This window comes from Typopeltis vanoorti, chromosome 13, assembly GCF_054136105.1.
Source record: "Typopeltis vanoorti isolate ZY-2024b chromosome 13, IOZ_Tvanoo_1.0, whole genome shotgun sequence".
NCBI lineage: Eukaryota > Metazoa > Arthropoda > Arachnida > Uropygi > Thelyphonidae > Typopeltis > Typopeltis vanoorti.
The window spans coordinates 79,107,225-79,131,785 of NC_143561.1; the positions used below are offsets into that span (position 1 = coordinate 79,107,225).

Genomic DNA, 24,561 nt, shown 5'->3' on the forward strand with positions numbered 1-24,561 from the left:
TCAATGAATTACATTTGTTGCACATACTTTGAAAAGCTATCAACCAAAACAAACCCATTGATGGAAGTTTTCTGTGAATTTTATTTTTGAATGTGGAAAATATTTTTTTTTTCCAATCATTGAAATCTAACACAGAAGAGGAGGGGGGGGGGGAGAGAGAGACAGAAAGAGAGAAAGCATAAAAATGGAGAAATAGCAATATAATAATACAAAAAAAAAATTTTTATCATATTTAAAAAATGAAACATGCGGCACTATTGAGATTATATTTAGAAGCAGGTACTCGGGTGCAAATTTTAGAATAATGCTCATATTAAGATTACCTTGAGATCAATTTCATCTTTACATGTTACAAGATCAAGTGGCAAACTAGTTTCTTCAAGAAAAAAAGTTACTTCTGTATGAAGCCTTAGGTCTTTTCTTTTGACATTCAATATAGGTATGGCAATTTCATTTTTTTGTGTGTTCAACTAAAAAGAAAAAAAGACATGCATTATAATAGTAGCAAATGGATTTAAAAGAATTTACCAAAGATGTAATTAGTATATGACTACCAAAACAAGATACTTAAACATCACACTCCAAGAAAAACAAAATTAATATAACATTAAATGCAATTCATCACTACAATTCAGAAGGCAATACAAAGCAAATAATTATGCAATTATCTTGTTTCCTAAATGAGTCTTTTTTCCATGCAATATGTGCTGATTTGAAGTTGAAATTGCTAAAATCAGCTATTATACATTTCATATTTGTATATGTAAAGAGTAAAACTACATGAAACGTGGACAGCATGCTTCAGAAATTAGTCAGCTAGCCAGTTAATTCACAGTACTAGTTGCTAGAGCAACCAACTGCTTATGTACTGCTTTAAAGCCTACTATTTACATCAAACTTTAGCTTGTGATTACACAACATAAAAAATTCCACTATAACATTAACTGGATTTTTGTGGCAGCTTAACATGAAGATTTTTAACATCATTTGCAATGCCTGGAATGAAGTCAGTGCAATGTATGAATCACATATTTAGGAAATTATGGTCATCATCATAAACAATGAGAAGAGAGCATTAAAGCCATTTTGAATAAGAACCCATAGATTGAATTTTAAGAGGCTAATGAAGAAAAGATGGCCAAACCAGATGCTAAATAAGTAAATAAGTGACTAAAATTTTGCACAGTCACAGCTGAAGGAAGAGGAAACAATATTCCTAGTTTACTTAATAAATGCTACTTTATCACTTGAACAAAATATTATACAAATAACTCAAAACACATGGCATGCAATTGCAGATTTTCCCTAGTGTATGCACCACATATAGTACTGAGGTTCTTCTATTTCAATGAGCATATATATCATACACCATCTAATACTCTCCTATACATAGAAATCATTATCCAACACAATCAGGAACTATTTTTTCCAGAGAAAATAATCTATTCTGTAAAGAGAAAATATCTGAATAACTTTTAAATAATAGCTTTAAACTAAAATAATTAAGAATGAGGCTATTCTCTTCCTCCTCCCATTGCCTAAACTGACCAGAAAATTAATTTTCTTGAATTACTATCCAACAATGCTCACATTTCATTTCTTTGAATTTAATCAATTAAACCTATTTTATATCTTCCACTTCCATTCAATTTATCATTCTAACTTGGGAAAATGAAGTTGTTTGATACTATTCTTCAAGCAATTATTAATCAATTCCCAGGAACTACTGAATTTCTATCTCCTACAGTTGAATTATAATACAAACTTGAAGCAGCCATTATGCTACATCAGGTGTTCTAAGTTATACATAATTTAATTAGTATATGACTAATTAAATTATATACTTGCTCAGTAGTTTCATACAGCTGATTCTTCATCAGTTATTTTCTATCCACTGCTGGACAAAAGCCTCCTGCAAAGTCCTCCATTCATATATTAGAGGCAGAGTAACAACCTCATCAATGGTCATGTGCTGTCAATTCCCCTCCTCTCATGTGTTATTTCCTCTTCCTTCATGATTACTTTCCTTGTACTCAGTAAATTAGTTTAGATATTTCTCACTCATTTCTCTTTGTATACTAAACATTCCCAACTACTGCTATAATTTGCAATAATTTCTATCATTTCATTTTCTCTCCGTTCTTCCCACCTCACCCCATACCTTCAAAACAAGTTCCTCGTTACCAGTAGAGACTGAAATTCTGTTGCTGGTAATTAACTTCAAGCACCACTGTAATTTATTACTGTAATCTCCAATCCCAATTGAGAGTCATGATAACACCACTCAACATCACCTCACTGCAGTCTTTCCCACCCCACCAATAACACTCTCTCCAAACCACTTACTTCCATATTTATTCATGCACAATCCATTTCTACTATTTTGTTCCAAACTTATTCTAGATATCCAAAGATTCAAAACTAATTCTAAATATTTATCATTCCATCAATATGCTTTTCCTGAGCTCAATATTGGCATATACAAGTAACACATTCCTACCTTAGTCCATAGGTATTACCATATTTCTGATGTTATTTATAAATCTTCCAAACATGTGAAAGGGAAAAGAGATCTACGTCAAAAATTAAAGATCGCAAATTTTATATATGTTACCGGCAAAGTGTGAAAAGCAAGCATTCTATACAATGCCTAGGCATTTTTTTGGCAAAGTATGAAATGTCTGTTTTTTTAATATTTTACATACTTTCCCTAGGTATTGTATAGAATGACAAATACTATTTCGGATATATTTTCATTTTGAAGTTTTAAATTTTGTCGCCATGGGAGGTTAGGTTAGGTGCTGGCGGTTGTTATGAGTGTGACAGACAATGGTTTTTACCGACTTGGAACTGATTAGGTTAGGTTTTGAAGTTTTAAATTTTGCCGCCATGGGAAGGTTAGGTAAGGTCAGGCTAGGGTAGGTTAGGTTAGATGCAGGCAGTTGTTGTGAATGTGACACATGATGGGTTTTACCGACTTGGAACTGCTGAAGGAATTTTAAACCAACTTTATGCCAGATCACAATTCACTTTATGTCTCAAGTGACTTAATGAGAATTGGAGACGTTTTGGAATGGCATTTTGAATTGCACATAACTGCCTTTTTCATTCAAAAGCACTTCAAATTTTGGCACTTGGTCTTGCAATTACACCTCACGAACCCTTGGCCGCTACTCGTGGACTGAGCGGAAGCGGATGACTGGAGAGCTATTTCGTGGTAAGGAACGTCTCCAACTCTCAGTAAGTCCTTGAGACATAAAGTGAATTGTGATCTGGCATATAGTTGGTTTAAAATTCCTTCAGCAGTTCCAAGTCGGTAAACCCATCGTCTGTCACATTCACAACAACTGCCTGCACCTAACCTAACCTTCGAATGGTGGCAAAATTTAAAACTTCAAAATCTTACCTAATAAGTTCTAACCAGTCAAAACCATCGTCTGTCACACTCATAACAACTGCCAGCACCTACCCTAACCTAACCATCCCATGGCAGCAAATTTTAAAACTTCAAAACCTACCCTAACCTCCAATGGCAGCTAAATTTAAAAACTTCAAAATGAAAACATATCTGAAATAGTATTTGTCATTCTATACAATACCTAGGGAAAGTATGTAAAATATTAAAAAAAAACAGACATTTCATACTACTTTGCCAAAAAAATGCCTAGGCATTCTATACAATGCCTAGGCGTTTGGGCAATCCCTCCTAGGAGACACAGTCTATCATACCACTCCTTAAATGCATTGACCGTTCTTGCTCTCACCACTCCATCAGGCAATGCATTCCATGGTTCAACCACCCTCCATGCAAAGAAACCACTCCTCACCCTCTTTCTCACAGTTTCCTGTCTTAACTTCCAAGGATGGCCCCTTGTCATGACTCCTTCCCACTGTTCAACCAAGCGAAAGAACTCCCCAGTGTCAACCCTGTAACTACCTCTCAACTAGGAATGTCACCTTTATCTTCACATTAGAATTACCAACATCAGTGAAATCAGGTTATTTCAGCTGCCAAGTAAGACTATACCAGAAACACTTTGTGTGACTTGAAATGTCAGAAATATGGTCATTTCCAAAATGCTTCCTGTGGCAGTAAAGATTACTATTACTATTATTACGGGCAACTCCAGGGAGTCATTAGACTCATCGAGGGAGGCCCCAAATCATATTCATCACAACTATTTGACATTCATACAGTATCTATCATACCTCGCCTTAAACTCATTCACTGTCACAGCATCCACCACAGACTCAGGGAGCGCATTCCACTCATTCACTACTCTAAAAGTAAAGAACCCAGCTCTAACACCTTTACTAACCACACTTTTGCCCAGTTTCCATGGATGTCCCCTAGTCCTCCCACAACCAGCCCTGTTCTCAAAAATATCTTCTGAATTAATTTTATAGAAACCCTTCAGTAATTTGAATGCCTCAATCATATCTCCCCTCCTCCGCCTATCAACCAATTTTTGCAACTCACAAATCCTCAACCTGTTCTCATACGGTTCATTCCACAGACCTGCTATCATCTTGGTCACTCGCCTCTGGATCCTCTCCACCTCCTCCCCATCAAGAAGAAACCTAGGTGACCAAATCTGAGCACAGTAGTCTAGATGGGGTCTTATCAAGGCCCGATACAGAGGAACAATAACCTGCTTGTCTCTGCTTGTCAACGTATTCTTCACCAACCAAGTGATTTGATGAGCTGTTTTGGTCACTTTTGCAATGTGTCCCCTAAATTTCAATTCCTTATCTACCAACACTCCTAAATCTCGTGCCTCATCAATTTCCTGGAGCACGGTTCCACCAATGCAGTAAACTGCTGCCAATCTTTTCACCCCAAAATGCATAACCTTACATTTTGCCACATTAAACTGACATCCATTCTCCTTAGCCCAGACCTCCAATCTATCCAAATCATCCTGCAAAATTTTGACGTCATCTGCATTCACTATTGCCCTACCCAACTTCGCATCATCCGCAAACAAATGAACTGTTCCTCTCAGATCATTTCCTATATCATTTATGAACAAATTAAACAGCAGTGGTCCAAGAACAGATCCTTGTGGCACACCACTAGTCACAGGCCGTCTTGTGGACTCTACTCCTGAGTAAATCACTCTCTGATATCTCTCCGTCAACCACCCTCCTATCCATCTCACCAACCTTATGTCCATTCCCATATGCTGCAATTTACTGATTAGAATTCCATGTGGTATCCTGTCAAAGGCCTTAGCAAGGTCCAGTAGAATCACCGTAAACCCATTACCCTTATCCAGTTCAGCCGTCACTGTGTTATAATACGTGAGCAAGTTACTGAGGCATGACCTACCCTTCACAAAACCATGCTGTCCCCGATACAGTATCCCATTTTCTTCTATCCAATCTTGTATTTTCCTCTTGACTATTTTCTCTAAGACCTTGATAATGATTCCTGATATGCTAATCGGTCGGTAATTCACAACAGCAGTCCTGGAACCACCTTTATGCAGTGGAACTATTTTCCCCTCTTTCCACCCACTTGGGACTAACCCAGACCCGAGACTCAAATTAAACAAAATGGTCAAGGGTACTGACAATTCTTTAGCTGCTTCTCGTACAACACGAGCTGGTATACCATCCAATCCCACAGATGTATTGACATTGAGGTTATGCAATAGACTACTCACCTCCACTTCATTAACCACAATTCCCGTATAATCTACTGGTTTATTCGTTTCTGCAATGTCACCACCTGGATGATATACTTTTGCAAAGTGCTCACTCAGTAACTCAACTATCTCAACTGATTCAGTTACCTCCCTACCATCGGCATTCTTTAAAATCAATCTGCCATGTACATTTTTCCTTTTACTTGCGACCGGAGAGGTAGTATACCACAAAAGCAACAACTATATATATATATATATATATATATATATATATATATATAGAGGTATAAAAATTTTTATATAGGTATAAAAATCTATATAAAAATGTAACATGTCTCAGCAGTTAACAAGATATTGTTGTTGCTTTTGCTGTATACTATCTCATTGCCTTCTGATAAATGATGTATTGCTATTTTTTTTGGGGATCTTTTCATCCTTCAACCTTTGGCATACTCGGGAGTACATACACTGGGTGGTCTCCCTCACAAGGCATTTCAGTGTCTTGCTCTTATAGTCTTTATTCTCATGATCTTTATTGCCACAGCAAGCATTTTGAAAATGACCATATTTCTGACGTTTAAAGTCACACAAAGTGTTTGTGGTATAGTCTTACTTGGCAGCTGAGATAACCTGCTTTCACAGATGTTGGTAGTTCTAATGTGAAGATAAAGGTGACATTCCTAGTCGAAACCAGGTGCTCATTCCTACATATGAGGAATTGCCTGCTGTCACTCCTTGGTCCTTCACAGTTCAGAGCAGATCCTCCTCATTGGGAAACAGTGAGGAGCTTCCATTCCAATGTTATGCCTCATGTTGGAGGCTTAATGGATTTTTTACAACACTCAAAAAGAATTAAAATAGAATTTAATACTTCCTATATTTCATCCTAGTCACTAGGACATCTACGGGGATGACAAAAACAATTAATGTAACATGCACACAAATATCATGCAATACTAAGCCCAACCACGTGGGTGACACTAAAGTCCTATCTAGGTGGAGCGCCCTCTAAGGGCTGTAGTAGGTGGCCTGGAATGTAAGGTGGGATCTCTGGTGATGAGTGTTTCCCAAATCTTCGAAAGCTTAATGCAACCGTATTTATTAAGATTTGGTTGGTTTCTGAAAGCTGCTGCTTCTAAGAAAAGTCTCTCTTTCTTGAATTTGCTGTGGTGGAGCATGGTGTGGTTTTCTTCCAGTTTACTACGGAAAAGAAAAAGAACAATTGTTTACCCTTCCTAGACACCTTAGTCACACGCTTGCCTAATGATACACTTGCCTTCACTGTATACAGAAAACCCACACACACAGGCAGATACATTCACAAACTCTCCCACCACCATCCCTCTCAACAATATGGCATTTTTAAAACTCTTACCAAGAGAGTCACAATCTTTGTTCACTACTGAGCTTAACCACATACACAGCACTTTCCTCTCCAATGGCTACAGCGATCACAGTATCAAAAAAAATAAGTTCCTCCCCCATTCCTCATCCTTCTCATCAACAAGATTTTAAAAATGCCATCACCATACCCTACATGCGTGGCACATCCGAAAAAATAGCCAAGATTCTAAAAAAGTAAAACCAAGATTCTAAAAACACACAGCATATAAGCCCCACCGCAAACTTGCTACCCTCATCCGTTCTACTAAAGATCAGCTCCCTCCTCTCTCGCTGCCTGGAGTTTACAAAGTACCCTGTTCCTGTAAGCCAGCGTACTTTGGACAGACAGGCAGATCAGCATCCATCCGCCTGGAGGAACACAAGTCTTACATCTGTAAACACAACTATGGCCATTCAGGCTTGGCTGACCATGTTTTGGACACCACCCACAGGGTATCATGGAAGAAAACCACCATGCTCCACCACAGCAAATTCAAGAAAGAGAGACTTTTCTTAGAAGCAGCAGCAGCTCTCAGAAACCAACCAAATCTTAATAAATATGGTTGCATTAAGCTTCCAAAGATTTGGGAAACACTCATCACCAGAGGTCCCACCTTACATTCCAGGCCACCTACTACCGCCCTTAGAGGGCGCTCCACCTAGATAGGACTTTAGTGTCACCCACGTGGTTGGGCTTAGTATTGTATGATATTTGTGTGCATGTTACATTAATTGTTTTTGTAATCCCCGTAGATGCCCTAGTGACTAGGACGAAATATGGGAAGTATGAAATTCTATTTTAATTCTTTTTGAGTGTTGTAAAAAATCCATTAAGTTTCCAACATGATGTCCTCACAGCACTTAAGACTCTACACACGTAGGCTATCATATGTTGGAAAAACACTGTAGTAATTTAGCCAACATAAACGAGTTGCCGCTCATTAAACATGTTCGGTGAATGATTAGGACGTGATTACACCAATTGCACTGTTGTTTCTTTTGTCCCGTGCTGCAGCAGTTTTATTACACACATTTTGTAATTTTAGGGAGTTAATTATAAAAAAACAGCAGAATTCAAAAGTTCAAAAAAAAACTTCATAGATTTTTCAAAGCAGGATTACCTAAACCAAGTGCCTTAACATCAAACATTAACTTCACATTAATTTATCTAAAAGTGTGAAAATTGTGTGTAAAACAATTTTTTTGATATTACAGTGCTAATATTGATAAAATTGCAGTATACTGTTACAGATGTTTTTATTTTAAAAAATTCACAATGTAGCAGACTTTCGATTTAACGGACACCCCTTAGCCGCTATTAGTCCGTCAAATCAAGGGTTTACTGTATAAGGATATATCGTGGATGGAGGAGGAAGCATGCAAGACAAGGGATAGAGAATTACTGCAGTATAACTACCTTAAGCAACACATGATAAGACTTGCAGTACAAAAACAATGGATCTGGTAACAGCATTCTGAGAATCCATCAAAGAAAGTGGTTCCCACTTTTTTTTACTTGCATATCCCTTGGCAGCCATTTCCATAAATTGTACCCTTCATATTAACAGAATGTTTGTAATTAATACAGCTGCTGTTATTTCAAATTTATATGTTGTAACTGTAAATAAATAGCTCAATAATGGGATTAAAAAGCAATCGAATAAAGTGAACAGACAGTGCATATATATTTACATTTAAAACTCAAAAGATGTGATGAATTCAAGTAAATACATCACAGATTACATCATTAATTAATATATTACATTTGTTACTTTAATTTATTAATAATTGAAAAACTTTAATGTGTTTTGTAATAATATTTATAAAACAACAAATATTTTATATACAACAAATGTTCAGTGCAAACCTTGAGCTTATTTTGAGGCACAGTTTTCTGAAATCAGGTTCAACCTTAAACGTGGAACTGCATTCAACTTACTATGGTATTTATTTTTAATAAAGGTATAAGAAGAAATCCTTCTCCACCAGTTCTGTATTTGTAAATGGCAACAGAAACTTAAGCGAATTGTCAGAAAGCTGTTCATATTCTCTGCTGATGTCTGTTCAAAAGTTAATAAGGGATTTTTCTTTGAATTCAAATTTTAAAGCAGTATCAGTCGAAAGTTCGATCGAATTCAACTAGATTTGCAATTTAGTTGTAAATGTCTTCTCCAGGTTTTTGAGAAGTACTGCCCTTTCAAGTGTTCAGTTATATTTTCTCATTCATTTCCTGGGAGAGCAGTAGCTTGTTTTCAGATAAGAAATTGTGTAAAAGTTTCAAATACCTCAGGTTGGCCTCTTTCAATACATAATCTCCAAAAATCTAATTTTTTAATCATAGATTCAATTTTGTCTGAAACTTTGAAGGTTCGTTATTTAACTGTTCTGAAGTGTCAAATTTAATTGTTGATTCATAAAAAAATATCTGATCAGTACGCAGGAGCCTGAAGCCAAACACAGTCATGTGACTTGGAAGTAAGTTAGAAAGGATGGTTAAAAAAAAAACCTAGACCTCATATCTAAGTTCAAACAGCCAGGTTTAAATACTTTACCATGAGAAAGCCACATTACTTCTGTACAAAGGAACAGAGTAGAATGAAGGTCTCGAATGAATGAAGATCCTCAAGTTTATGTACTGACTTGATAAAATTAACCAATTCAACAGCTACATTAAGAACAACTTGTAATTCACCAGGGAGCTGCTGGTGCTTAGATGCCAGGCTTTGCTAGTGGACGCAGCAGTGACTCCAAGTTATATTGAGGGCTACCATCATGACATGACTGCAATGACTGGAGTAAAAACCTGATATGAATAGATATGAATTTGAGGTTTATTGAAAGCAAATGACACAATGAAAAAGGAAAAGTTGGTCAGATTTAAACAGCAGAGCAGGAAATGATTGTCATACAAAAATATTTTGGAAAAATTTGAGGAAAAGAGCAAAGCTAATAATAATGGCAAATACCTATTAATGGCAAATATCCTGTTAGATTTCTGCTCAGGACATGGACTGGTTATTACTAATACAATGTTCCAACATAAAAATGTGAACAAATTCACATGGCAAGGAATAAGATAAGTCTCATTGACTACGCTATTGTTGATAGTGATGTTTTCTCAATGGTGCAGGACAGCAGTGTACAGAGGATTTGACATTGAATATGATCACCATTTAGTCTTGAAAAAAAGAACATGTAAGAAAGTTTTAAAGCAAATAAAAGTTGAGCAGCTCTCAGATGTGAACTGTAGACTAAAATACACAAAGATTATTGAAGAAAAAATGAAAGAATTTGAGAACAGGAACCAAACTTTGGAGATTCAGTGGCAAGCCTTGGAGAAAACCCTGACTGATTCAGCCAGAGAGGCATGTGGTGAGGTTGTCTGCAAGGAAAGAAAAATCAGAACTCCACAGTGGACACAGGAAGTTAAACAGGCAGTGAAGGAAAAGAAGAAAGCATATCAAAAGTTCCTGGCAAATAAGTCAGCTTGTGCTCTTAGAGAATACAGAGACAAATGTAAGACTAAACCGTGTGTAAAACTAGCTAAACGAAAGTCATGGAAAGACTTTGGTAAGAATATAGAAAATAAATATCAAGAAGGTAGCAAAATATTCTGGAGGCTGTTGAAAATGCTCAGAAATGGAGGAAAGAGTGATGTAAAAATAAAAATCAGTGATGATAAAGGTGACATGAAAACTGGTGAAAAAGATATCATTGATGTATGGAATAATTACTTTGAAAAATTGATAGACAAAACAATCTGTGACAGAACAGTAATCGAAAAACACTCAACAGGCATGCAATCAGGAATACATATCCATATTTGAAGTAGAAAAAGTCATCAAAAGCCTGAAATATGGAAACGCCAGAGTAGATGACATCTGACCAAAAATGCTTAAGTATGGAGGTATAAAAGTCATAATGAGATTGCACTGCATAGTTCAGAAGACCTGGTCAGAACTGCAAATTCCAGATGACTGGAGTAGAGCTCTCATAGTACCCATATATAAAAAGAGATAAAACTGAATGTGAGAATTACAGAGGTATTTCCGTACTGAGTGTTCCTGGTAAGATTTATGTGAGTATTCTTAAGAAACAGTTGAGAAGGATTGTGGAAGGGAAGCTTGGTGAAGAACCAGCTGGATTCACACCAAATAGAAGCTGTCAGGATCAGATTTTCACTTCACAACAAATAGTTGAGAAATCATGGGAATATAACAAAGATCTATATGTAAGTTTTGTAGATCTGGAAAAGGCATATGACAGGATGCCAAGAGAAAAGCTATTCAAAACGCTTTTTTATCGTGTCAATGAGGCATTATATCAAGCAATACTTAGTCTTTATTTGAGTTGTAAGTCTGCAGTTAGAATTGAAGTACAAGAAGATCGTTTGATGTTAAATCTGCTGATAGACAAGGATGTACATTATCCCCTCTGTTATTAATTATCTATATGGATCACATTATGAAGGAAAGTGGTATTAAACTGAATAAATTTATATGATATAAGAGAGAAATTGGCCAAAACATTAAATTAGCTATATACAAGACAGTGTTCAAACCAATTCGCAGAGCTAATCTCAGGTGTTATGGTCACATAAATAGAATGGGAGAGGAAAGATTAGCAAAACAAGTGTTCTCTATCAGGTTGGCAAGTTCCATGCCAAACTGACAGAGAAAAAGACCCAAAGGCAGACCAAGATGTACTTGGATTGATACAGTAAAAAGTATCTTAGAAGACAGAAATATAAGATCTGATAATGTTTGAGTCTTGACAGGTAACAGATTGATTCAGAGGAAAATTGTAAATAGGAAGTTAGTAATGATGCAAGTTTTTCATGTAGTACTATCATATCCTGTACAACCCTTGAGGATACATGTTAAGAATTTGATGATGTGAAGTCCATCTCCAGCAAAGTTGCACACTGACAAACCGAACTCTTAACCTCCATAAGAGCACTAATCATGTCAGCTTTCTCAACTGCACAGTCTTTAACTCCTTCCACTTCAGAGGTGAGATTTATGCAAATATACCATTATACCATGCCAAAGGGCATCCAATCTAGAATCTCTAGATTTTAACCTCTTTTGGCTGAAAATCACTCTAGCCCATTATGTCTCTACTACTCTCCTAATGTCAACAAGCATTCCAAACTTTTTGATTTTCTTTCTCTATATGTCAATTCACTCCAACTTTAATACTGAGATCATCTTTCTTAGGGACTTCAATGTTCACACATCAGCTGACTCTCCTCTTTCAGATGCACAGATCAAGAAAATAGAGCTTCAGACATTTGCAATCAAATTTCATACAAAACTGTTTTCGCGTGCTTACCAGAATATCTGACAACATCAACCACACTCCAAATACCCTGGACCCACTCCTTACTAGTGAGCGATCTAAGTATACTGTGAATGTTGTCTGTGCTCTAGGTCAGTGGTTCTCAACCTTTGTGAGACCTGCAGCCTAGTAAATTCTTTTTTTTTTATATAAGACAAGGGCCAAGTTCTAACAAATTTACTCGTAAATACCTTTCCAATTTTTTTGAAGTTCATATTTATATATTCAAATTATGTAATTTAATAAGTGGGCTACAATAATATCTGAAACTGAATGCTGCAAATAGAAATCATCTCTTCTATAATATTGTCTGAGTATGACCGAAACATTTCATTATTTCTTTCTGCAATCATATTAAGCCAGAGTTTGAGTTTCTTTTTTGAATGATTCAATCTTGTTCCAAGCATTATTGTTGTATCTGGACCTTGAAATTTTAAATTTAACTCGTTTATGTAAGAAAATATGTTGCTGAAATATGCCTGTTTGATTACAGATTTCTTATCCTGGAAATAATGGGACAGGTCACTTTTCTTATCAATTAGAAAAACAGCTCAACTTCCTTTCAAAGTTCATATAGCCTCTTGAGAACTTTACCACAAGACATCCAACAAACTTCTGAATGGAAAAGGACTCTGATCATCATCTGAATGATGATCAGAGTCCATTTCATCGCACAATGCTTTTAACGGTCTTGTATTTAAAGCATTGTTTTTTATATAATTATCAATTTTAACAGATTGAGAGTACTTCATTAAGCTCAGGTGCCATTTTTTTTGGAGACCAGGTCTTGCCTATGAATGTAAAAATGTGTTGACAATAAGTTCTTGCCCACCATATAATTTAATTTTAGTGACTAAACCTGAATTTCTACCTGTAAGACAGGCAGCACAGTCAGTACAAACTCCAATGCAATTTTTCAATTCGAGACCTCTCTCTTCAATGAAATCATTTAAAACTTTGAAAATTTCACTGCTTGTGGTGTGCATTGGTAATTCAGACACATTTAAAATGTCTTCCTTCATGCCACTTTCATCATGGTCAAAATACCATGCATAATGTAAGTAAAATGCTGTTGTTCTGAATATCTGTAGATTCATCCAGTTGTAATGCAAGCAATTTCAATTTTTTAATTTTTTTCAGTGAGTTGCGTTTCTGTATCTTCTGCCATATCAGATATCTGCCTTTCAACTGTCATTCAACATTGAGCTTTCATTTTACTTGCCGCAGACTGGTGTAATACTTCATTACAAGCAGCAATCAAAGAAGGCTTATTCTTCTTCACCAATGGAATATGTTTTTTTACATTTAGCAATCTGTAATGATATTAAATAGAAAAAATATCGGACACAAAACAACCTCCCGGATGACAAAGTGATTTTCAATTTGTCAAATCATAACCTCACAAGAAATGAATCTGATATTCTAAAAAAAGGTTTTATTTTGCGATTACACCCAAAAACATTCCTAAAATGGATTTTATGTGTGGAATTGAAAAAGGCCTATATCCACTACCAAAAAACGTTGCAGACACTATTAGATTCAGAAGTACAATAATCCTAGCCAAAGCAAAACAACCTGTTCTCAACACGTCTCCTTATGAAAGAAAGGCAATTCTCAACTTGAAGAAAAATAAAGACATCATTATTACAAAAGCTGATAAAGGAAATTCTACAGTTATCCTCAACTCCAAAGATTATTATGATAAGTTAAACGTATTACTATCAGACACCTCAACTTATAAAATCCTAGACAGAGACCCCACAATTAAAAATCATAATGAAACAAACCAACTAATCAGAAATTGTAACAATTGGCCAGAAGAAGTGAAGAGAACACTAAAAATCCTCACATCCTATCACCCCAAGACTATATGGAACACCTAAAATACATAAACAGGATATACCTCTCCGTCCAATAGTTGATGGAAGATCATCACCAACCTACTTTTTGGCAAAACATCTTGCAAACTTATTAAATAATAAAATACGATCATCAGAATCCTATATCAAGAATAGTCAACATTTTGTAAATAAACTCCAAGCCATTAAGATTGCACCAACTGACATGCTAGCCAGCCTAGATGTTGTATCCCTTTTCACCAATGTTCCAGTAGAAGAGGTAATAAACATCATCCAAGACCTCTTTCCTCTAGACATCACACAGATGTGTAGACACTGCCTTCAATCTAATTTCTTCAAAGTTAACAACACCATATACCAACAATTAGAAGGCCTAGCAATGGGAAGCCCACTATCACCATCTTGTGCAGACCTTTTCATGGAAAAACTTGAAAAAGAAATTCTCTCTGCAATCTCTCCAAAACCATCTACATGGTGGAGATATGTGGATGATATATTCATCATATGGCAAGACAGCTTAGACAACCTTAAATCGTTTGTAGATAAAATCAACTCAATACATAGCAAGATAAAATTCACTCTGGAAGTAGAAAACAACAACCAACTGCATTTTTTAGATATTTTGATAAAAAAACAACCTAACAGTGTCAAATTATCCATTTACAGAAAGCCCACAGATACTGGAAGATATCTTCACTATACTTCAAACCATCACAAGTCAAACAAACTGAGTATTATCCACATGTTGAAACATAGAGCCAAAAAGTTTATATCAGAAGAGGAGGATACACAGAATGAACTCTAATAGCCAACACATTATCACAAAATGGATACCCTCAAAACATCATCAAAAAATATCTATACAATGACAACCCCAGACAAGAAGAATCCCACCGTCAGCACGTTTCTACTGTAGTGATACCTTTCATCAAGTCAATTTCTTATCAAATAGCAAGAATACTAAGAGCCAACAACATCAGAGTGGTCTTCAAACCAACCACCAACATCAGACAAGTTTTAGGATCTCCAAAAGATAAAGTTCCATTCTACAAATATCCAGGAGTATATTACATTCCCTGCTCCTGTGGTCTTGCCTACATTGGACAAACTTCACGAAGTTTAGAAATTAGACAAAAAGAACATGTTGGTGATGTAAACCACAACAGAAGCATTTCTTCCGGCTTAGCACATCATTTCTGCACGTCTAACCACATGATAGATTGGCAAAACAGCTCCATGCCATATCTCGATGACGACTACAGGCATCGTGTATTTAAGGAAGCCACAATAGTACTAATAACCGGCGGAAACCTCAACAGAAATCAGGGTATAATTCTCAACAGTTCGTGGAAAAACTTGATCCTCTCTCTCAATCAATCTGAACTACAGCTAGCCAGTAATCACATTACAAGTCTACAACAAACACGCATGCGTGATAAAGAATAAGAACAATAAGCCATCTTTGTCACGCGAAACGTGTAACCATAGATACTAGTTTGGTTTACAACGTTTTTTATGTTCCTTTTAATTTGCATTTACTTTCATATCTCGGTAATACCTTGAAAAAGCCAGACAGTTTGCTGGCGAAACTGGTAGGTTTTAATAAATGTTTATTTGTAAAATACTGGTCTGTATTAATAAAAGTGTATTTCTAGAAGTATTCCCTTTCCCGAATGTTGAAATATTTCAATGTCTGATAATTCCCCATCATTCATGATTACTTCCATGTTCAATGATACGCAGCTTGGTCACTGACATTTGCTACAGAGATGTTATTTAAGCATTCTGGGTCTGAGCTATTCGACACATTCATGAATATCAATTCCCCTCAATGTTTCCACTATAAAATATTTATTTTATATTTTTTTTTATTTAAAATATTTATTATTACTGAAAAATGCTCAGAAAATTAAAATGATAAATTCCAGGAGAACCTCTTGTGGCCTGATATAATTGATGCCAGGGCTAGGTACTAGGCTGCGGTCTGGCAGTTGAGAAAACTGCTCTGGGCAGCTCATAACATAATCTAGTGCAGATCTTTTTCCCCCATGAAGCAACCTATATATAGCCACTCACGGTCATGCATCATATAATTTATTAGACATGTATTCACAAGAAAATAATAGTTTTATCACTGCAAATATTTTTACCATAAACTAACTGGTCATCATCAGTGGATGAGCATAATCACAAGATGAATCCAAAACAATGTTAATCCTAATTACAGAGCTGCGTAACATGCCAGAATGCCACCTAGCATGTGGTTACAATAATAAGATTACAATTAAGGCCCCACTTTGAAATTTGTAACCACCCACTAGGTGGCATTCTTACATGTGGATCAGCTCTGTAGATAGGATTAGCATTGTTTTAGTTTCCCCTTTTGATTATACCAATGCACTGATGATGACCAGTTAGTTTCTGCTCAAAATATTTGAAGTAATAAAATTATTATATTCTTGTGAATATGTGTGTCTAATAGACATTATTATGCCACAAGTCTCATTTTAAAAAAATCATCGAACAGTATTACAAGAAAGCTAAGAGGGATGATCACAACCTCTACATCTCATTTTCTTGGCTGATTTCCAGACACTGGACCTATGCACCTAACATATCACCAAAATAATTCTTATTGGCATATAAACATTCATTTCCCATTCTGCCCTAAATTTCCATCCTTATCTAAGCCCTGATTCTTCTCTCCCATAGGTGTGCCAAGACCATACAAGAAGAGTCAAGCATGCCATAACTGACTTGCATCCAAATCTCCATCTTTGTATACTGCTTACACCAAAGCCCAAAATAGCTGCAAGAAAACTATCAACACATCAAAACAGAGATAGTAAAAAGCAGGAAATCTGCATCCTGACTAAATGGCAGCTATCCCTTCTGGTCTCTAGCCAAAGGCTACTGGCTGTAACTTCTTCCCAGCACTACTCCCTACCACTATTACATTGGATAGTACTATCACATCATCATCAACAGAAAATGCCAACCACAACTACTTTTAGACATTTACCATGGCTAATCATGGTAAATGTCACCAAATCATTCCTAATGCTCCATTTGACCTTTTGCAAGAAAAAATAAATAAGAAAAATATTGTCCAAACTGGATAGCAAAAAACCTCCTAGCCCTGATGATATTCCTTCAATTGTTCTAACGGTCTGTCTCCAGAGTTGACCCCGCTCCCATGTTGCCTTTTTTACATTCTCTTATTTGACTGGTTTCAATTATACTGCAGTCTGGAAATTAGCCCATATACAACCTACTTCTAAGTAGGGTGACAAATCCATCATCTGACCTTCAAAACTACCAGCTAATTTCTCCCACCTTAGTTGTTTCTAAAATAATGGAAAGAACCTTCAACACTCAACTCCTATGCTACCTAGAAGGCTCTCTCAACTAATAAATGATCACCAATATAGATTCCACAACTGCAGATTAACAGATCTACTTGCTTATGTCATTCATCTCTGAAAAAACACCATGGAAAAATTTGGTGAATTTCAAGTGGTTGCCCTTGATATCTCCAAACTTTTGACTGGGTTTGGCACAAAGTTCCACTGCAGTCTCCCCTCTAATTTCTACAACTGGGTTGCCAGCTTTCTGACTGGAAGCTTACTTTGAGTGATGGTGGATGGCCTTATCTTCTAACTATACAACTAATGCTGAGATTCCAAAGATTCTATCCTTTCCCCACACCTCTTCTTCCTTCTGCATAAAAAATAATCTACTCCAGCTGACTGCCAATTCAATACACAGTTTTGCTGATGATAGCAAGTTGCATTACTTCTTTTCATCTGACAAACCTTGCAATGCATAAATAACAGCCTACAAAACCTTAATCTATAATAACCTTATTTTAATTCTGCTCTTTAAAACATTCAATGGGTTTTGGAAAACTGTCAATTTCAATGCTAGCAAAACAAAGCTCTGCTTTCTTTTCCAAAAAACGTTCCTTCCAGTCTTACTTTGACAACACCCAAGATCGCTATTCAAGATGGGATTTATCTCCTTGGGATACGATAACCAACTCAAACCTTTCTTGACACAAACATATCACAAATACTGCCTACTCTGCATTCAAAAAATGATTCTCTCTTTCAAGACATTAACTCCAACCAGCATATACAAATCAAACTTGTCCAACAAACTGAATACGCTTCCACATCTAAGGTGGTATCCTTAAGAGCTCTCTAAAAATACTGGATTTTATATAGAAAAGGCAGATTGATTAATGACCTTTCCCTTACTAATACACTCCACTCTTTATCACAGATATTTAGTTTCCACTGCTTGCATTTTCTATAAAACACTTCTATAGTCACTGTTCATCAGAATTGGAATCAATAATTCCCATACTCTGTCAAATACACCCAAACATGAGCAACAGATAATCAACACTAATTCACAGTTCAATTCCAAATCCACAGCATATTTCTCCCCTTCGTTCATCCCTTCCACTACTGTCCTCTGGAGCAAACTCCCACAGCTCTAAGTCAAATGTGAACAAATTTCTTCTTGCCCATCCATGGTACTATAGCCTGACCAATCTTTCATGGATGGGTTCTCCATAAAACCCACTGAATATCCAGAGTCAATAAAATAAGCTGCATGGAAATTAAATGAATGAACAAGAGAAGACTTTAAAGAGCAAGATCTGCAGATCCAATCAAACAGCATGCAAAGAGTGATGACAAAGCTCAAGAGAAGTAAGAGAGCATGTTAGGAGAGTGACAGTCATAGTGAAGGCAGAACCAAATTAAAAATAAAAATAAAATAAAAAAACAGAGAATTTCATCACAAACAGAATTTTGTCAAATGTTCTAAGAATAGTTCAGTTGTATTTACTTTAAAGATGTATATTCCAGACAGATCCATTAGCTTTCTGGATGCCAAGGGAAAATAGATGAGAGAACAGATGAGAGGTATTGAAGTTATTGCAACAGCTTGATCTGAATACAGCAGTTAGAATGGATGGGATATTATACTGGTGTGATTATGTTACATGAAACTGATGAGGCTAGTGAACGTGGAGTTATATTGGATAGGAATTTGAGGTTCAAATGTCACATAGCAAAAACTGCAAATACAACTTCAGAGGATAATTGTGATACTGAAACACATCTTGCCTTGTTAGGATAAAGAAATCGTTTTGCCTCTTTTCAAGGCCTGATGAGACTGCATCTGCACTATGCAGATTTGGTCTCCTGCACTTCAAGGAGATAAAGAAGCTGTTGAAAGGGCAGTGGAATTATGAAAAAATAACTTACAAAGTGCTTTTTTTTTTTTTTGTAGATTATGAGAACCAAGTGAGTACATGGGATAAGTGAAAACACTGGTAAATAAGAGAAAAATGAGTGATGAGAGAAGCCAATAAACTTCTGGAAAGGTGATATATCAGTTGACGAAAATTTTCATTACATGAAAGGTAGGTAGACAACAAAGGTCACCTGTGTAAGTTAAGTTTGTGTACAGTTTGAGAGGCAAGAGCTAGATATTTCTCTCACAGAGCAGCAATCGAGTGGAAATGCTTGTTTAAATAAGCAGTCATCTAGTGTGAATGAGTTTTAAAAGAGGATACGATAGCTACTGTCATGTATTATGTATGGCTTCCCTCAATGGATCCTTAACTCCCTGTAGGTCTGATAATAATATATGCATTTCCATAAGTATGTATTGTAAATACACAATGTTTGTGTATAAATTATGTAATAATGTGAAGATAACATCTTATTTGAGACAAAGTAGCTGACAACAATTATAACTGCTAAAATAAATGAAAGTCATCACATAATAATGATCAATTTATTTCTTCCATTTAATTCTAACAATCAATCAGGATATTCTTAATCAATTCAAACAGTAATGTCATTACATGTCATACATATCCAACTAACAAAATATCCTGTTAAGTTTTCAATAATGAACAATTCAATAGCTGTGCCAGTAATAATGAAAAAATATTTGAATAAGGACCACAGGATGGTTTAAATTAATATTTGCCAAATTTTTTTTTTTTTTTTTTTTTTAACACATGCACACAGTGGCCCAGAAGTAATAGTGCAATCAAGGAATCCACATTTAAGCTGAAAAATTTTATTACCAGAACATAATATAATATAATGCAGGTGCTTTAGACACACAACAAAACACCAAACAAAAATCAATTAATAACTGAAATAATAATAAAATAATGAAATTGTGGTGACTTATTGCTCTAGCAAGTGCCCTATTACTTCTGAGCTAGCTTGCATGCGCGCACACACACACACACTCGTGCGCGCGTGCACACACACACACACTGTAGAATATAAATAGTGAAGTACACATATAGAAATATTCTATGAACATTCCCATGTATCTACATGACTATTAACACAAAACTTATACATATTTATCAACTACAACTAGATTTGCTTAAATTAATGAGACTTTCTTTAGTATCAAACATATCAAGAAACAAACTCAAAGAGTAAAAGATTAGCATGGAGGCAACAAATAAGATTATGCTGGATTCCTATAATTCACATCAGTTGTGAGCACGTTGATTTGCATACATGAATGGCCATTCATATTCAGATATGATTGATGTTTGGGTTTATATTCAAGCACACAGGTCTAATAACATTTCCACAAGACACCCAGATTTTTCTCACTGTTTTGTCATAACAACAGTATAAGATCTCGGATTCATTCCAAAGAACCTGAATGTCTTTCCTTTAAGGGATCATATGGATTAGCTGAACATAACACATCTGATGACATCTCACTTCTCTGGTATTCTGTCTCCAGTATGCTCAATGATGCAACGTAGAACACATTTCATCTAGGCTTAAAGGATCAAAGTGATAATTAGATTATTGTATTTAGATGAAAAGAGTAAACACTGTTCTAATTTTATACTCCTTAAGGATTTTGGCAAGGTTCCTTAAGGATCAAAGCTAGATTAACTAGGAGGAAGCCTTCACTTAACAAAAATTTTAAGGAATGTGAAAAGGTTTAAAGGCTTCTGACCTAATAACCAATCCTCATCTTTTCATGGTGCACCCAACCAGCATGTGTCTACCTGAACAATGAACAAAACAACGATGGACTGACAATTTGGGAATAAATTGTCAGTCCATCATTGTTTTGTTTAATAAATTTTTGTGACAATAAATTGTCAGTCCAAAAAAAAAAGCCAAACAAACTATATTCTCGCTGACTTAAACCAAATCAAATATTACGGTATAACATGAAATTTAATGCTAACCAGGGCATCATGCAGTTAAACAAGGTCCTGACATCTACACAAAAGAAGCGGAACAGGAAAAACTGGAAACTAGAGAAGTACCAGGCCAATAATTGGTGTCATCAAAACAAACACAATAATTCTCCTACACATCAGCTACAAGATAACAATCATGGAAGGAGAGGAGTTAATACAGTATTCAACAATAAACACAGGATAATCTTCTTGAATGGCAGTCAATATCAAGTAGAGTGAGGTGGGCAAACATCAAAATGAAGAATTGGAAAATAAGATTTATTTGTGCATATGATACCACATAAAGCTCTACTAAAGAAAAATAGTTGTTGGAAGTTTTTCCACTTGGTTACACTATAAATTAAAGATACCAAGAAATTATATACTTGGTTTAATCCTTTATCCAAGTGTAAGCAAACAAAGTTTGCACCTGAAGTATTTTCAGGACTGGGGAAACTTGTATATAGAAGCTGATGACTACATCATTTGCCTTAGTATCCCATAATGTGAAGCACATATCCTTATGGGTATGTATGGGTCACTTTACATTATGGGATACTAAGACAAGTGATGTGAAAAAATTTTCAAGTTATTAGAGAAGGCAGCTGACAAAAAAAGTTGATACTTGTTGAGGAAATAAACAGCAGAGTAGAAAAAGAATACCAGACATATGAAAATGTTTTGGGAAAATTTGAAGAAAAGAGCAAAACTAATAATTAGTTAATAAGCTAATTAATTAATAAGCACAAGCTGAATTTCTGCTCAGGAGATGTACTAGTCATTACAAATCCAATATTCTAACACAAAGACGTGTCCAAATTCACATGGAAAGAAAATGAAAGAAATAAGAAGAGTCTCACTCAATATGTTATTGTTCATAGCAATATCTTCACACTGGTGCAGATAAACATAATATGAAACAGGAAGTGATCGCCATTTAGTTTTGAGCAGTAAAACTGATCATATTGTAAAGAAAGTGCACAAGAAAGTTTTAAAAATAATTCCAAGTCAAGCAGCTTTCAGAGGTGAACTTTTTTGACTCAAATATACAAATATTATTCAAGTAAAATGAAATATTTGTAAACAATATCAAATCTTGGAGACTCCATGACAGACTGAAGAAAAATTGATTCACATGACAAAACTGACTAAGGAGAGAAAAATCACAACTTCATAGATGTCTCAAGAAGTCAAAAGTTCCTAGCAAGTACACCAGATGTGCTCTGAGAGGATACATAGAAAAATGTAAGAAAGCAAAATGTATGAAATGGTAAAAAAAGTCACAGGAAGACTTTGGTAATAAGAATACAGAATATCAGAATGGTGTCAAAATGTTCTGGTGGCTATTGAAAAAGCTTAGAAATTGAAGAAAGAGAACTGCAAAAGAAATTAGAGATAATAAAGATGGCAAAAACTGTAGATATTCTAAATGTGTGAAGCAATTACTTGGAAATATTGCTAAATGAAACAGGAAGTGATACAACAGTGATAGAAAACAACATTCAAGAGAAATGCAATATCAGGAGTACAAATCAATACTAGAAGAAGCAGAAAAAGCTAAGAAAAACCTGAAATATAAAAAGATGATATCCAACCAGAAACGCTCAAACATGTAAGTATAAAAGTCTTACAATTGCTGCAGTGTATAATTCAGAAGTCATGATCAGAAGGTTGAATTCCAGATGATTCGAGTAGAGCTTACATAGCAGCTGTATTCTGAAAATTTGACAGTAATAATTGTGATAATGGTAATAATTGTGCCTAAATACATTTCAGGTATTTCAGCACAATTTTTAGTGAAGATGGAAATGAAATATGGTAACAGACAACATAATCAGTAAAACTGGTATGGTAGGCAGTCAGCAAAATAAATTTATATGGAATGAGAAAGAAATTATTGAAAATGCTAAATTAGCTGCATACAAGACTGTTCAAACCAATTTTAACTTACGGATCTGAGAGCTGTTAGAAATAAGCACTTGATTAAAGACTAGAGAGTACAGATATGAGAGTTCTGAGAAAGATTAGTGAATAGATGTTATTATATGTATATGCAATATGTCATTATATTATATGCAATATCATAAAAATGAACATCTCATTGTTAGCATTAAGGAATATGTTACCAGAGAGTTGTGGAAGGGAAACTTGGAGAAGAACAAGCCGGATTCAATCAAACAGGGATCATCAGATCAGCTTTTCACTTTAAGGCAGACTGTTGAGAAATCATGGGAATATAACAAGGATCTCTATTCGTAGTGCAAGTCTGCAGGATACCTAAGTTGAATAACTGCTGTAAAAAATTTAGTCAGTAATAAAAACTTATTATTATTCGTGAAACCTCCAAGAGTCTGGAGACTCATCGCAGGAGGACACCAACTGTACAACTCTCCATCTCCACAACTACACAGAGCCTTTAACCAATCACCTACATCAACGCCATCTACCACCCACAACCACCACTGCTAGTATTTTTTGTCTGTAAATTGTGTGTGTTCTGAAGGGCTGATTTGTCTGTATGCGGGATGAAAAACCAAAGTTTCCGGGAGAAAAAATCCTGCTACCTCCGTATGAGATTAGCTAACTCCCCTTCAATTAAAAAGTCCATATAAAGATTCCTCCCATCATGACAAGAATCAAACTTAGGCCTTTTCTAATCGAAGGGTGCAACTTACCGTCGTTCTTCCAATTGCACTATGGAAGCGCTTAAAAATTATGAAAAACAAAAGCTGAATTTTGAATGGCAAACCTATAGAACATTTCAGCAATAGTCACAAGACAGTGCTCAATAATCAATTTTCACTTATGTGAGTCAAAAATTATTATTATTATTATTCAGGCCTCCATGGAGTCAAGAGACTCATTGTGGGAGGTCCTTCTTAGGAAACACAAAGTCTATCATACCACTCCATGAACTCATTAACCGTTCTTGCTCTCACCACTCTCTCAGGCAATGCAATCCACGGCTCAACCACCCTAAAAATAATATGGGCTGATAATATACATATGAGAATGATAATCAGTCTGTCTTTTCAACCCACTACAAGGTGAAAGTCTCTCCCATTGCGAGAAT

The 24,561-nt window shown here is 35.6% G+C and overlaps 1 protein-coding gene across 4 annotated transcripts in view; it reads right to left on the bottom strand.

The window, feature by feature from the left end:
- The window catches only part of LOC150100307 (uncharacterized), a 495,437-nt gene that overhangs the window by 422,691 nt on the left and 48,185 nt on the right, over window positions 1-24,561 (bottom strand). For all 4 annotated transcript variants that reach the window (XM_090402566.1, XM_090402565.1, XM_090402567.1 and 1 more), the window contains exon 3: window positions 324-470. In XM_090402566.1, coding sequence (XP_090258692.1) covers window positions 324-470 — 147 coding nt within the window. The remainder of the gene's footprint in view (window positions 1-323; window positions 471-24,561) is intronic.